This window comes from Haliotis rufescens, unplaced genomic scaffold, assembly GCF_023055435.1.
Source record: "Haliotis rufescens isolate VD_foot unplaced genomic scaffold, xgHalRufe1.0.p SCAF_19, whole genome shotgun sequence".
NCBI lineage: Eukaryota > Metazoa > Mollusca > Gastropoda > Lepetellida > Haliotidae > Haliotis > Haliotis rufescens.
The window spans coordinates 10,461,871-10,476,454 of NW_025963879.1; the positions used below are offsets into that span (position 1 = coordinate 10,461,871).

At 37.6% G+C, this 14,584-nt stretch overlaps 2 protein-coding genes and 1 non-coding gene across 7 annotated transcripts in view; 2 read left to right on the forward strand and 1 right to left on the reverse strand.

The window, feature by feature from the left end:
• LOC124138961 (borealin-like) overlaps positions 1-4,010 on the forward strand; it is a 27,430-nt gene extending 23,420 nt beyond the window's left edge. For all 4 annotated transcript variants that reach the window (XM_048398860.1, XM_048398858.1, XM_048398861.1 and 1 more), the window contains exon 10: positions 707-4,010. In XM_048398860.1, the coding sequence (XP_048254817.1) occupies positions 707-829 (123 nt within the window). In that variant the 3' untranslated portion in view covers positions 830-4,010. The remainder of the gene's footprint in view (positions 1-706) is intronic.
• A 2,161-nt stretch (positions 4,011-6,171) lies between these two features.
• LOC124138960 (ADP-ribosylation factor-like protein 2-binding protein) lies at positions 6,172-14,059 on the reverse strand. Of its 2 annotated transcripts, none has more exons than XM_046505884.2 (7): positions 13,927-14,059; positions 12,312-12,375; positions 10,708-10,769; positions 9,788-9,894; positions 8,994-9,079; positions 8,253-8,349; positions 6,172-7,574 (listed from the first exon to the last, which is right to left on the reverse strand). In XM_046505884.2, the coding sequence occupies exons 1-7, from the start codon at positions 13,952-13,954 to the stop codon at positions 7,452-7,454; spliced, it is 567 nt and encodes a 188-aa protein (XP_046361840.1). In that variant the 5' UTR covers positions 13,955-14,059; the 3' UTR covers positions 6,172-7,451. The 2 variants fall into 2 exon arrangements, with proteins under 2 accessions (XP_046361840.1, XP_046361841.1); XM_046505885.2 differs by lacking the exon at positions 13,927-14,059 and adding an exon at positions 13,412-13,587.
• Positions 14,060-14,161: 102 nt separating this feature from the next.
• Trnag-ucc lies at positions 14,162-14,233 on the forward strand. Its single transcript has one exon. It is a non-coding gene; the product is annotated as a tRNA-Gly (tRNA).
• The last annotated feature ends 351 nt before the right edge of the window (positions 14,234-14,584 follow it).

Consider the following 14,584-nt stretch of genomic DNA (forward strand, 5'->3'; position numbering starts at 1 on the left):
TCTATCAGTTTATCAGTCATTTTTTTCTGTTTTGATATATACAACAGTTTTTGGTTAAACTGAGAGAATAAGGTCATGCTATTATGTTGTTGTGGATATTTTATATATCCCATCATTTCCGAGCTCCATATCATCTAATTCTGTTTATGCAAAAGGGTGTACTACTGAGAGAATATTTGTTTCAGTGGCGGTTTTCTGTTGCAAAATATTTAAATTGAGGTGGTTGATAAATGAAGCCGAATCATTTAGAAAGGTGACATCATATTGGCTCAATAACCCACACATCCTTCATGTAGATTCTGTGGTCAAAGTTAGCTCTGTGTTTGTTCACTTGATGTGACCTTCTATGGACAATAAATTGTCAGATGTTCATGCAGATGGGTATCAAATGAAGGTAAAAGATCTGATTTTCATGAGATAAGCACCATTGTTGCTAAGGGTGCACTAAAGTCACAATACATATCACCAAATATTATTACGGTATTAAATTCTTAGATTTATGCTAATTTTGTTACAGCAACGAAAAGAAAGTCACATTTTTGTGTCAGATGTCCATGTAATGTGAACGCAACAGCAATACATGGGCAGATATAAAAGACTCCATGATGTCAAGCCCAAGTATACTGTGTACAGCCACTTACGTCTGGCCCCAGGGATATTGCTGGAATATTGCTAAAGTACTGATGATGTTTGTTCTGCTTTACAGGGTCTATCTTTTCACATCAATGACATTGATGACTTGGAGAATGCTGACATTGACATTCCAGAAGATCATATAAAGAAAGTGCTCAGTGTATTCACCAGCATCATGAATAAAGCCAAACAGTGAAGCTGATGAAGGCTACCGTGTGTTGAGGGCTGACACTTCGGGCTGTGCATGGCCAGTCACCACAGGGTGGAACTCAAAGCTTTGTAGAAACCAATCATTTAACAGTGGTTAGAGCATGAAGTGAGAAATAGGCTTTGTTAGTAACACGAGTTGAGTCAACCACAGGCTATTCTCAATATACATGGTATATTTCAGAACATGCTCGGTTTGTGAAACATTTTTTTATGACCACGGGAATGTTAGTGAAGACGAGTGTTTACAGCCCCAATGAGATGTGAGGTTTATTGGATGACAACAATACAGGCAGCAGGATTCCCTGAAGTGTTCACCTTGTTCTCATGGGAGCAGGGGCCACAGGGCTCCATTGTCTGAGTCGACCTCGGTAGCCAATCGAAGAAGTACTGGTTTGCAAGTTATATGTCACCTACAAATACAAACAAATGCCATTGAGACTGATTATACTTAACTGAAAAGCCAGCTAAAACCTGTGCCATCAAAGTTTCATTTGATTTATTTTCACATGTAAGCTGATTTGGCCTGTTTAATATTGTTGGTTTCTGTTATTTCTGTTAACCATGTCCATTGAATACCGGCACATACTGATGCTTGATGCATCCTGGCCCTGTTCAACAGAATGATTGTAGTGCTACGACTGTCGTAGGTAATGTTAATGTATTGGATCTACAACCGTCTTCGCGTTAAGCCTGCTTTGTGGAACAGGATCCTGAAGTGATGCAATTAGGAGACAGTCGTCAGAGCCATTTTGTCAGCTGCAGAATTTGGTATCAAGCACTGCATTCCTCTTTCAACTTTCAACCTTCAACACATATCACCACATGCTGGCTTTGTATGCTCCCTTTTGCAAACTTGGCTTCATGATACTATTCCTTACATAGATATGCCTGTTTCACTTGGTGGTGCCAACTCCATAATTGTACATCTAATGATCATCAATTGCTGAATATGTGATTTATTGGTAGATCAACTCAAATGCTCTTTTTCCAGTATATTTATGTTGTTTTTTCCAATGTCTTGACTTTATCCTCCTTTGACATAAATAAAAGCTTATCTGTGTAATAAAGTTGTCCTACACAAGTTTCAGCAATAGATTCCTCTCCCCAGTTGATGGTTTGTGTTAAACTATTGTTCATGTGACTTGCACACTGGTTACTGGTTAGACCAAACAAAAATGGACAAATTTAAATATCCTTTCAGTTTTGCTGATTTAGTTAAACTTATGTTAATGTTAAACTTGAAAAATCTTCACTGTGCAGTTTCAAATGAAAGTGACAACTAAGATTGGGTGGTAACAACTTGTGTTTCAAGTTATTATAGATTTGTTGCCTCCAAAGTTGAGTGTATATGGCATTAATCTTCCTGCCTACTCGTGATTGACAGCATCTGAATGAACACACCTTGTTGTGGCGTAATGTACGGGGAATGAGAACAATGCCTTGTATTGAGATGTCGCTGATGTGTCTCTAACGTGAACATGTTCCCCCTCCACTGCCCAGATGACTTCCAGACTTCAAATCATATTAACAATTTTTTTCAACCAGTAATATTGCACTCTTACTCTAATATAGATTTACACATATATGAAATCAGCAATTTGGCTTTGGCTACATTCTACAGATGTCATGTGCATCAGTTCTAGCAGAAAGTTTATTTGATACAGCTATATATGTGTTATTACTGACTTCATCTTAGTAGTTTCAAAAGTGTCGAGTTACCAGCACTTCAGTTTTAGACTATATCAAGCAATGTCTAGGACTGTCAGGGACTGTTTCAGAAGCTGATTCTTGTACCCTATCACAGACCTATGACAGTCATGGTGCTGAGAATAATCTGTACAGGTACACAAATACTGTCCCCTGCACACTAGTTACTAAACAATCCTGAGAAGAGTGGGCTTTGGATTGATCTTCAGTAACCCATGCTTGTTGTAAGAGGTGACTAACGGGATCGGGTGGTCAGACTCGATAAGTTGATCCATGTAGTCGTATCCCAATTGCGTAGATCAATACTCATGATGTCAATCACTTGATTGTCTGGTCCAGACCGGATTATTTACAGTCCACTGTCATTTAGCTGGAATATTGCTGAGAGCGGCATTGAACAAACAAACAAAAGCTACTAAACCTGGAATACTGAATGTGTAACTCCCAATGTGACAGTATGAAATCCACACAGCTCTTTTCCTCTTGCATCAACTGATATCTGTAAATCCTGTCTTTTATATTTGTCGGAACTGTTTGAATCATTCACTTTTGACATTAATTAATTTTGTGTACTAACATATTAGCATGTACTAGAAACACATCAGCTGTGTGCCATTGTCCTGTCTTCATCCGTGTTTCTGTGTGTAGCATGTCTCGCTTCTGTCATGTCAGATACATGTATGGCAATTACATAAAGCTCTTACGCCTCTTATCTTCAGTCACTTAGTTAACATATTTGTTTCAGGCAAAATGTGAGACCGTGAGACTGATGGTAGAAATCCAATAGAAGTATTATTCAAAATGTGTTGTACAAGATCACATGAAACATGTCAGTTGACAGGAATGTGAAGTTCATGTTTTTTACTCCCAAACACCCCTCTCACTATACACAAACAGGTGTAAATGAAATTAGTCAACAGACATGGATTGGGAGAAAAATGGCAGATCCAGAAACCAAGTGATTTAAACAGAAATGTGGCTATTGTTCTATTTATATCACCACTTCATAAACTGCACGTGTTATATATGAGTTGGGAGAAAAGTTTAAAAAGCTACCACTCATTCCAGTTTGTAAATGTCATCATGTAAAGTGTGCTCTGCCAACTAGTGTTTATAAGTGGAAGTGTATCAGTGTTCCACCTTCGCCTGGCCAACTTGTGTGAAGCCAATACTTGCGACAGGCCCGCTTCACAAAACGATTAGCCCTACAATAGTTTTATGCCTTTGTATGGGACTAACCACAGTTGTAGCGTTACAATCACTTTGTGAAGCTGGGCCCTGGTGATTAACAGTGCTCTCCTCATAGGTGCAAGACAACCAGGCTAAGTGTACTAAACTGTGCAGCAATCCTGTTGATGAACCCATCGCTAAATGCATCTGCATTGTCATTGGTCTTCAATAAATTACTCCAAATGTACAAAGTATCGACACAAAAACTGTAATAAAGTGAATATCTAACATTGCCTTTTTGTACTAATATATTTTGGTTCTGAAGATATTTTTTTCATCCCCAAAGAGAACCCTAAAAAATATATGCGCTACATTTTACAGAAAAAATAACCCCAATATTGTATTGTTTTTGACAACATTCCCCAGAATTTTTTGGGTGACAATCCTGAATCGATCGGGGCAGACTGAATAACAGTCTGTTGGGTTGATAACATGAGCGACAAGTCACATGATATATTTATGCAAGGGAGTTAACTGGCTATATAAAAGACCAGTTTCCACCCTTGCCAAACGAACTAGGCTGGAATTTTGTGGCTCGATCATAGCCCTACCAGCGGCTGTTACGAGTTATGTCCCTTCTATGTTGCTCCTACTGACCAATCAGATTCCACCTATTTACTTGCATTTGCTTCTAACAAAATGGTGGCGCCCAGTCAAGGTCATCTGATCGATAATCAAAATCTATATGGTCTATAACTCCAGGCTAGTTCGGCAAGGGTGGTAACTGGACTTTTGTATTGTCAGTTAACTCCCTTGCCTCGGGAAGATGATAGCAATCGGACGTCCTATGAATTGCATTGTAAATAATTGAAGTTGTCATGCGACATCTGAAAGATACTAACCTCACCATGAGAATTGGGTGCCACTTTGTTCTGTTATTACTTTTAGTTGACTTTTCAAAAATAATTTCTCACACAACATAATTCAAATTTAATATAAAATGTTTATTGGGAACCTCAGTGAAGTAGGCAATACTCGTATAATATCATTATGTGACCGAGTGTATAACACCCACGTACATGTACATCAAAAAGCACACACTCGACCTGCATTACAGAATATATACACACTATTACAACCCATGATACAATACAATTCTGCAGATTTCTTCACAACATGCTACTGCAAACATGGTAATGCTACATTAATAACAATTTCAAATGTTTGCAAAAGACAAGATTTCAAAATATTGAAGTATATTTTGTATTTGAATTTAAGATCTGAGTTTAAGATCTTTATAAAAATATTTTCAGTGCTGGCTATTGTTTCTCTAAAGACATTTAAAAGCACAGAGGACGAGTAAATTGTTGACATATATCAGAGAGTAAGTGTTGGGGAATACATAACATGCACTAAAAACAAATCATACATCGACATTGTCAGGTTATGTTTATGCAAGTATATATTACATTTAATTGGGTACCCACCAAAAAATACCATGTCCACTGGAATTGACTTCTATTTTGTTTTAGGTTTATGGAGATATAAAGATAAAAAAAAAAATGATGCTCTCACTGTGTAAATCTGTGTATGAAACAGTGTTCGAAATGTTTAAAAAAAGCTGCAGGCCCTGACTCATTTATTGTAAGAAATAGATGAAATAAAAAATTTCTGTAGGCCATAAAGTAATTTGAAAGTACAAACCTAGAAACATAATCGCGGCGAGTCGCCATTCGAACCCACAATCATAGGTTTCTGGCGCGTTCAAGGTATGCAACTCTGCACAGTGAATCGCGGCGCCTTAGACGACTGGGCCACCCGTGCCCCCCCCCCCCCCATGGGAAGGAACTTCTGTTATTTTACGTTTATACCTCCATAAATGCAAAGCATATTGAAGTCAGTTCTTAAAGAGCCTAGTCGCAAAATAAATTGCACAACAAATCGTTTCAAAAATAGTTTATAAACGACCCATTTATTATGTACATGCAAAAGATCAAGGACAATATATTTCCACATTTTGAAGTCTAAAGAACCAAAACACTGAGATTTGCATGAATGTTTAAGAACAAATTGTCAGTCTTGTGCTCCCTTTTCTTCTAAACCGATATTTCTACATTTGATACAGTAATAACTGCTACATAATTATATCATTGGGTAACAAGTCCGACCTTTGACTGTCTCTTCATTGGCAATGCATTGTTGATAGGAAAAATATCTGCTTCTGAGTTCTCTGTTTTCCCTGGAGTTAAAATCATGTCCAAAAATGAATCTCTAAAGATTGGAAGAAATAACACTCTTTGGCCCTTATACTTCCTAGTATCAAGACTGCTGTTCAAAATATGCCAGAATTACAAGGGAGGTTTGGTTAGTGTCCTAATCCAAGCACAAAGGTGACTATGATACTCCATTTCCAGCAAACAGGAGCAACATACATATAACATGACTCATGCATTTGTACATTGTAACTTTATTTCTCCTCTTTGTAAACCGGTGATGCTCATGCCATCAGTGCTTGGGCACAAGCTGAGGTTGTCATACATAAATTACAGCACTGATCAGCGATCTTTAATAAATAAAAACAAGCAGCTTTGAATGGCAAAACTACGATATATGCTGGCTTTTTTCATGCTCAGGACATAAACAACACATCTTGTTTAAAATCTTGTGAAATATTTTTTTACGTCCCGTAACTGTCAACTCCTTCATATAAATGTATGTGAACAGTTGTCTCTAATTCAGTGATCTATGGCATGTGACAGTCAGTCCAAAACATTCAAAAGTGCTGCACATTGTCAAAAACATTTGGTATGTCAAAAACATTCGGTACAGAGGTAACCTTTTATAAATTGTTGGACGGAAATATCACACAGTTGATAAGAGATTTCATACTTTTGTACACTTTCACAGAAGATCAGGGCTCATGTAAAAATTAAACACAAATCTATTGTGCTGTGCAGCAGATTCAAGAAGTATTGTGACATTGCTAATCCTGTTATGTAAGGTAATGGCATGACCTGGCCAGCATTCCCGACAATGTCACACAACCACTCATAGTTGAGACAGTCCCTACGTCGTAACGATGTAGAGATCATAGGTTCAGTTCACAAATTACAAACACAGGACAACTAGACTTGGGTTGAGATGTTTCACCCCATGAAACTACAATACAGTTTAGTTCAGGAAACAACATTCCTTAACTCTGTCACAGAATAGTAAAACATAAACTCAATGCAGTAAATATATTTGTTCACACATTTAGATACACATTTTGATTGCATACAATACCCTATTCATGTGTTACAGAATGAGATGATATGTTATGTCATAGTCTACAGTAATAGAACCAAAACAGGATACAGAGCATGTACTCTTTCTAACATATATTGTTTCTTAAATCTAGAGTATATTATATAAATGAGGAGTTTCATATTTAAATATATCTGATTAAAAAGTAAATACATTTCAAAGCATTGCTTACACAAAACAGGTTACCGGTATTAGGTGGTATAAGATGAATTTTGGGACTTTTATCATGTTGTTATGGTCAGCTGTCTGTCCATCTGTGACAGACAGTGCAAATACTGCAGTATCCTGACCCTGCTGCAGACAGCTAGACATGCAGGCATCATCTCCGCACAGTAGTGAGGCAGCGTATGACAGCTGCTGTGCAAGTAGTTGCTAAAATATGGACGGTATAATTGACAACACAAGTAGTTTGAGGTTGCTGGGTGCTATTGGGGTTTCTGCATGGAATGTCCACATAATGAGAAGGAGGCTCCGTCAAGGCACATGTCCCCCTGCACAGATTTCACAGTAAGTCCATCACTAAGATCAACCGTCCTGCCCTCCTTGTCCTGAAACACAAAGTCACATCCAGTCACATGACGACAACAAGGAGACCGCGGCAGTGTAGACTAACAAGATTTTAACTACACACCTTATAACTGCTGGGAAGTTACAGAGTACAATCTGAACTATCTCATTTCATCTCCATCCTATGAACAATTAAATAACGCCCAAGCAGTTGCATTGAATCCTATTGTTTGTGAAAGCATTATATAAATTAAAGGAATGTAATGGAAGACAGGCCGACTTTCCTCATTTATGGTTGAAGCAAATGTTTGAAAAGTTAGACAGTGCCACAACACTGTAACTCATCTTGATATGCAGGCAACAGTTTAAAATGTCAACAAAGACAAGACACCTGAACATATGTTACTGTTACCAAATACCAAATTTCATACATTCTGAAGAAATAAGGACGTGTAACGGTTGTGGTAGTAGAATGGATTCGAACCTCAGATTCACTGGTCAAGTGGCTTAGGAGGCGGGGATGCTTACAATGTGAGGGAAAGTATTTTGAGAGCATTTAGAGCATGATCTTAGGGTAAAAGTCAAATATAGGTAAAACATTTCAGTCAGGTGAGCCAATCATAACTGCCGTGATTGTTAATGTTTATAAACTGGTCTTACTTCATTGTACCCCAATTTGCCTGAACAGCATAAAAGACCATGAATGTTTGACTACTTACTGCTCTGTAATCCAAGAACATTTCCTTGAAGGCTAAAAAGTCACTAAAAGTCAACAGTATTTCAAATATTTCTCCTTCCAACTCGTCCTTCCTTTCTCTGAAACAATGAAGAAATTAACATCATTTCTTGACTTCTCATCTCGTAGCAGGAACCCTTTTATTAATACATTTTTTAAACTAATTAATTATGGTAATGACTGACAATAAATAAAATCAGAAAGAAAAACCTAGCTCAAAGCTTGTAAATAAGTCGGAAAAAATTGAAGCCAATGCTTGATAGCATGATTGGCTTGTTTGTTGTTTAATGCTGCACTCAGCAATATTCCAGCTATATGACCGGGGTCTGTAAATAATGGAGTCTGGACCAACCAATCCAGTGATTGATATCATGAACATCGATCCACACAATTGAGATCGATGACATGCATCAACCAAATCAGCGAGCCTGACTACCCGATCCCGTTAGCATACGGCAAGCATGGGTTGCTGAAGACCTATTCTACCCCAGATCTTCACATGTTCTTGATAGCATGAGCAAAGATCTGCACCACTGAGCTCTGATGACACTATCGACTAGACCATTTTGTAAATGGCAATGTGTATTTACACTCCCCATCTTTGTCCCATCCCTTCCCATCTTAGTGTTGGGTACTGACCTATTCTGTCTCCGCATCCCCACAGTATTGTCCTCAAAGCTATCATTTATGCTACACCTCTTCATAATGAAATGTAAATACTCACATGAGCTGTTTTGAGAAGTCCTGCATAGAAAAGCCTGGAATTCTTTTTGACAACTCATCAGATAAATACTTTTCTACCAAATTAACCTGAAAAATAATCAAATTGAATATAAAACACTTCATAGATATCAGAATAGAAACATAGGAATGGCTTAAATTGTTTGGAGATAGTTGTGTAAATGGGGAACTTTTCTTTGGTCTTTATTAACAGTTTGTGAGTATTCACTAAGAATATGTTCATGTATTTATATACTGTTCCAAGATTTGCTAACATGGCTAGGACTAAAACAGTCATCTTTTGTCAAAGGTGTGGTCCTTAGCAAATGTTGAGTAGTATAATATAAGGGTAACGCTATTTTTCAGGGCCTCAGCATTTGCAAAAGCTCAAGGTCTTCCATTAACTGCCCTCCTTTGTCGGGCAGTTGAAAAGACGGAATCTTGCAAAGGCTGATACTACAGGCCAAGGGATATTTTGTGTCTACACTATGGGAAGAGGACGGTATTGCTATCTCCAAGTGCACTAGTCATCCTAGACTAACATTTAGTCTCTGAAAACTTATATTACACAATATCCTTCTTGACTCTAAAAATAAAAAAATTTCCCTATGCTGATTTCAGAATAGAGCTAGCTTGAGCTGGCTAGACTTGCTTTTGTATGCATTTCTAGATTATTATTTTTTCATAAAATAAATATATTCCACGGTCATGGTGCAGGACTATAGTCATCCCTATCTGAACATTTGTTTCTATCATGAAGAAATATCATAAATACCATTAGGGCACTGAATTACTTACATATTCTGTATGAATGTCTGTATAAACAAACTTGTTTTCCTCAGTATCTTCAAATTCAGTGTAGTATTTTTCTAGGAAGTTTCTTTGCTGTGACTGAAATTCTTCTTCTGAAAATGGAGCAAAATCTTAGCTACATGGAAAATGCATGATCCTAAGACAAAAGAGTGAGTATGGTTTTAGGCCCCTTTACTAATAATCCAGCAATATCACGGTAGGGGACACCAAAAACGGGCTTCACACACTGTACCCATGTGGGGAATATTGAACCCTGTGTTTCACCGTGACAAGCGAGTGCTTTAACCATTTTGCTACCCCACCACCTCTAAGACAAAACTAAAGGATAAATTCTCAAATCGATATAAAATATATCTATTTTCCTTCTCTAATTTTGTATAGAAATGCATGAAAAGACTATTACTTTGATGAATTTCTTTTAATATCTTCTAGTATTGTGAAAAGGCAAACATAATTTTTTATTAATATCACTTATGCACAGTTCTTTTCAACGTCACCCCTGAATGGTATGTGTACAGGTGTGTTGACACAACCTTGACGTGAGGTGAAAAGCCGACCAGTGTTATAGCCCCATCAATGCCGAGTGCCAGGCACTGTAACACCAAGTACCATCTAATAACGTCTTTTGGTATGACACGGACGGGGATCAAACCCCAACCTTCCGTTCTCTGAGCAGACGCTCAACCACTGGACAACGGAGGGGGGGGGGACACAACCTTGAAACACATTCAAGACTATCCTAACAATCCAAACCCAATATCATAGGTTTCTGACATGCCGACTGGGCCACCCTAGCCCCTGACATCTGCAGATGACTTTTTGCAAACTATTATTTAAATCCTGCACAATGAAAACTGACGGCGCTTGAGTCGACATAGACAGCATGACACATGTCGTCTCCTTACCCATGATAATATCTTCTATATGTCCTATTGTATTGTCAAATTTGGAGTCCACATCATTGGAGCTGAAATGAAGATCAGTGTTTTCATGTATAAACATTAATGTCAGAGGATATATGATAAAAAAGAAGCCTTCATCAAATCACTGACATTATCAACAGTGCCATGATGGACCAATCAAGTCACTCTTCTACCCCGAGTTCCATGCATCCAGCCTAGTAACTCTGCCACAAACCAGCACTGTGTGCCGATTCGTCACAGTTTACACAGCCCTTCCAAGATATTGCATATGTTATTCATGTTTCATGTTTCCTTTCTGAAGAGTCTACACATTTACATATACATAATATTTTTTGTCATAGAATGAACTTTTATAAAGAAAATATCCCAAAACGTGAAAAACTATTTCCACTTGCGTAGTTTTCCTTTGTATAATTTGGTTGTACGGCTCCACATGCTGTCATCGAAGCCCAGCGAATAGCTAGTGATACGGCTACTTTGAGGTATAAAGATATATTGCCATGCATCTCACTGTCAAAGATGTAGCATATCTATATAATTATGCAAAAAAATATGTAAAGTGCACCGAAAAGCATGCATTAGGTCAGTCTGTTCTGATTTCAGATTAAGCATGTTTGTTTAAAAACAATAGAAAAGTTTTGGTCACATGATATGCAAATTAGCCTGTGGCAGTGGTGTTATGCTAAGTCACCACTGCCCCAGACGTGTGCAATCAAATGTCATCAAAAAGTTGAAATACAATTTCAGCGACACGTTTTGGTCCACTAGTCCTCATAATGATAACATATAGCAAAACCCTTTAAAATGGCAAATTTCTACTAGTCCTTATAATACTTAACTATTGGGCAGTTTGTCAAAAACTACAGGACTAGTGCCAATTTCCAATGCTTCAAATTACAATCTGACTGCAATAAACCTCTGGAATGGCTGTTTCCAAGCTTCTAAACCTCACAAACTGTATTCAGCAGTGCTGGTTAAACAGGGCTTACAGTACATACATGTGGCCAGATTTTTCAGTTGTCATACAAACTATACAAAAACTTTACATACCCAATTCAAATCCTGTGGCAGTTCTCAATGTTGTCAACACCATACGATACAAAGTACATTTTATAAGAGTTTTGTCATTGGTCATTTTCTTACTCAAAAGTAAAATTATGTGTGAGGAAAGAAAACTTAATTACCAGTGGCTCTGTAGTCTTCTTAGATGGAACTGATTTTGTATAATAAAGAAGATAGATGCATGTTGCAAAAACAAGCCTGGAGACGGTGACTTACTGATTGTTACCATGGTTTCAGCTCTATGCTTTCTATGATCATGTGGGCCACTACATAACAAAATGTTGTTCGGGTAGCTTTTAGCTAGACAAAATAACACAGGTCACTTTTAGTATTACCATTCATTAACGTGGCATAATCTTCATTCGATACATAATGTCGTAATGTCAAAAGGTATACAAAAGCTGCAACACTGTACAATTACTTCTGTCTACCTCTTAAAATTTAAATTTGTTAGGAACACTGGTTATTGATATTGTGCAAGGACTCTTCAAGACAGTTGACCACGACCAGGTGTTGAGACTGACCTTGATGTAGCAAGATCTTCTTCCATGAGATCTATGCCTTGGAAGTCCATTGGTTCATGGTCATCTGTTAATGAATGTAATATATTCATTCTAGTTCCTTCTGTAGTGTACATGTATTAAAATTCATCGTTACACAAATAAAACCAGAAAAGCATTTGCTGTATGGCATTTCTGATCATGGTATTGTCAATCGCCGACTGAACAGTGTGTGGTGGCTCAGATGTATCACCATGTTGTAAATAATTAGGAGACATTTGTGTCACTCATAATAACAATATGGCCTCTAATATACATCTAGCGCTGAACCCCCACACCACATATACATTAATAAGTCAAACTCAAAGGAACAGGTATATCTTTAGCTAACCTTTGAATTGAGTGAGTGAAGAAAGTTATCTTAAATCTACATGATGTGAATTCCACTCAACGGCTGCATTATAGGCAAAACATCTCGCTCTGAATGTACGGAGATCCACTTTAGGGACCTCAAGTGAAATCTGCTGACTTGAGCGTAGGAGTATTGAATGACAGTTCTATTTCACTGGATCACACAGACACACTGATATGTGAGTGTGAGGACCTTGTATCATATCCTTTGCTTGACTGGAAGCCAGTGAAGGGACTATAAAATGGAGTGAAATGACAGGATTTCTGGCATTTTTTCCGAATTAGAAAGTAAGTAGAATAAGGATTTCGTAAAACAATTGCTTCAGCTCCTCCCCACCATGCATATCCTCAACCAAAAATAAATGGGAATATTGGAAAAAAGCAATACATACGGAATACAAAGCAGGGTACATATGACATATCAAAAACAATACCGTCATTGACATTGACATTAATGATTTACAATCAACTGCCTTGAAACCAGGTCAGATGACAGAAAGAGGACTGCAGCACAGTTGTGGAAATATAATTTCAACAATAACAAATGTTTATCTCAAACGTTTGACAAACTACCTTCAAATTGCCGAAATAAAGAACGTGTAAAAATGTGTTTCGAATTTGACATCTGAAGGAAATGTCATTGACAACCGAAACAAACTTGATAACATATCAAAACCAGCCGATAACACCATTCTTGTTCCTATTTTACTCACGCATGAAACTAATAATGGTGGTCATTTTCAGTTCTCTGTCGCAACTACAAAAAATTGAAGGGTGATGCCTGCTTCAGCGAGTGAAGATTGAATGTAAGATTTCTAACTGTTTCTGAACTTATAGACGAACTCAGCACGTGTCCCGACAAGCATTCGAATAACAGCTCGCGCGTGACCGCGAGATTACGGCCGCAAATCTAAACTTCCGGTCTCGACGATTGAAAAATTTAAAATTGAAATACCGCATGTCTTCAACCAAAACAGTATGAAATATCGACTGTGACTTCGTTTTCAAACATGGTAACCAGAAAATTGATATAACATATAGTTTTTCACTGTACATTTCTTATTTACGTTTTGAAGGCCAAGTTGTTTTATTCTAGATTGCAGTGTACCGTGTTAGTCCATATAAAACAACATCTATTTGGTATTCCGGATGCTCCTTCCAATGATTTAAGAATGAGATTCGATTGTATCGGAATAGAGAGACACAGAGGATAGTTTTGTTTACCGACCCGTGTTTGCGTTGGATTTGGACGCCATGTTGGCTCTTCGGCGGAAGTTGATATTCTGTATCCTCCAAAATGTTAGCCTATGTTCCGTTTAAGTGAAAAGAGATTTAAATCAATTCGTTTATTTAATAAAATCATTATTGCGATAGGCTCATTTTCATATTTGTGAAAAGGCTTACTATTTATGGAAGTCATATATGGATGTTTATATTTTTCCGCTCGTTAAACCAAATGCAAGGCGTCGGTGGTGTAAAGGTTAGCATGGTTGCCTTCCAAGCAGTCGATCCGGGTTCGATTCCCGGCCGACGCATCTTTTTTTTGTGGATAAATAAATCATTAATTGGATATATCTGTAAAACATGATGACTGACCGTTTGTCTTAATTACGTTTTTAACAATTAGAGGTTATTTTTTACTATTTTGAATATTTATTCATTCAATTATGAAATCGAGACAATATTCATTGTAACCCAACACACAAAGGCGGCTATGTGTTTCTCGTGAAAACTATTTTGAACTTCTAAAACCCGTGGGGTCTCCGGGTAACAATAGGCCCCCAACAATATCTGCTTGTCATAAGAGGCGACTAAATGGATCGGGTGGTCAGACTCGGTGACCTTTTTGATGGCATGTCATCGTATCCGGTGGATCGATGCTCGTG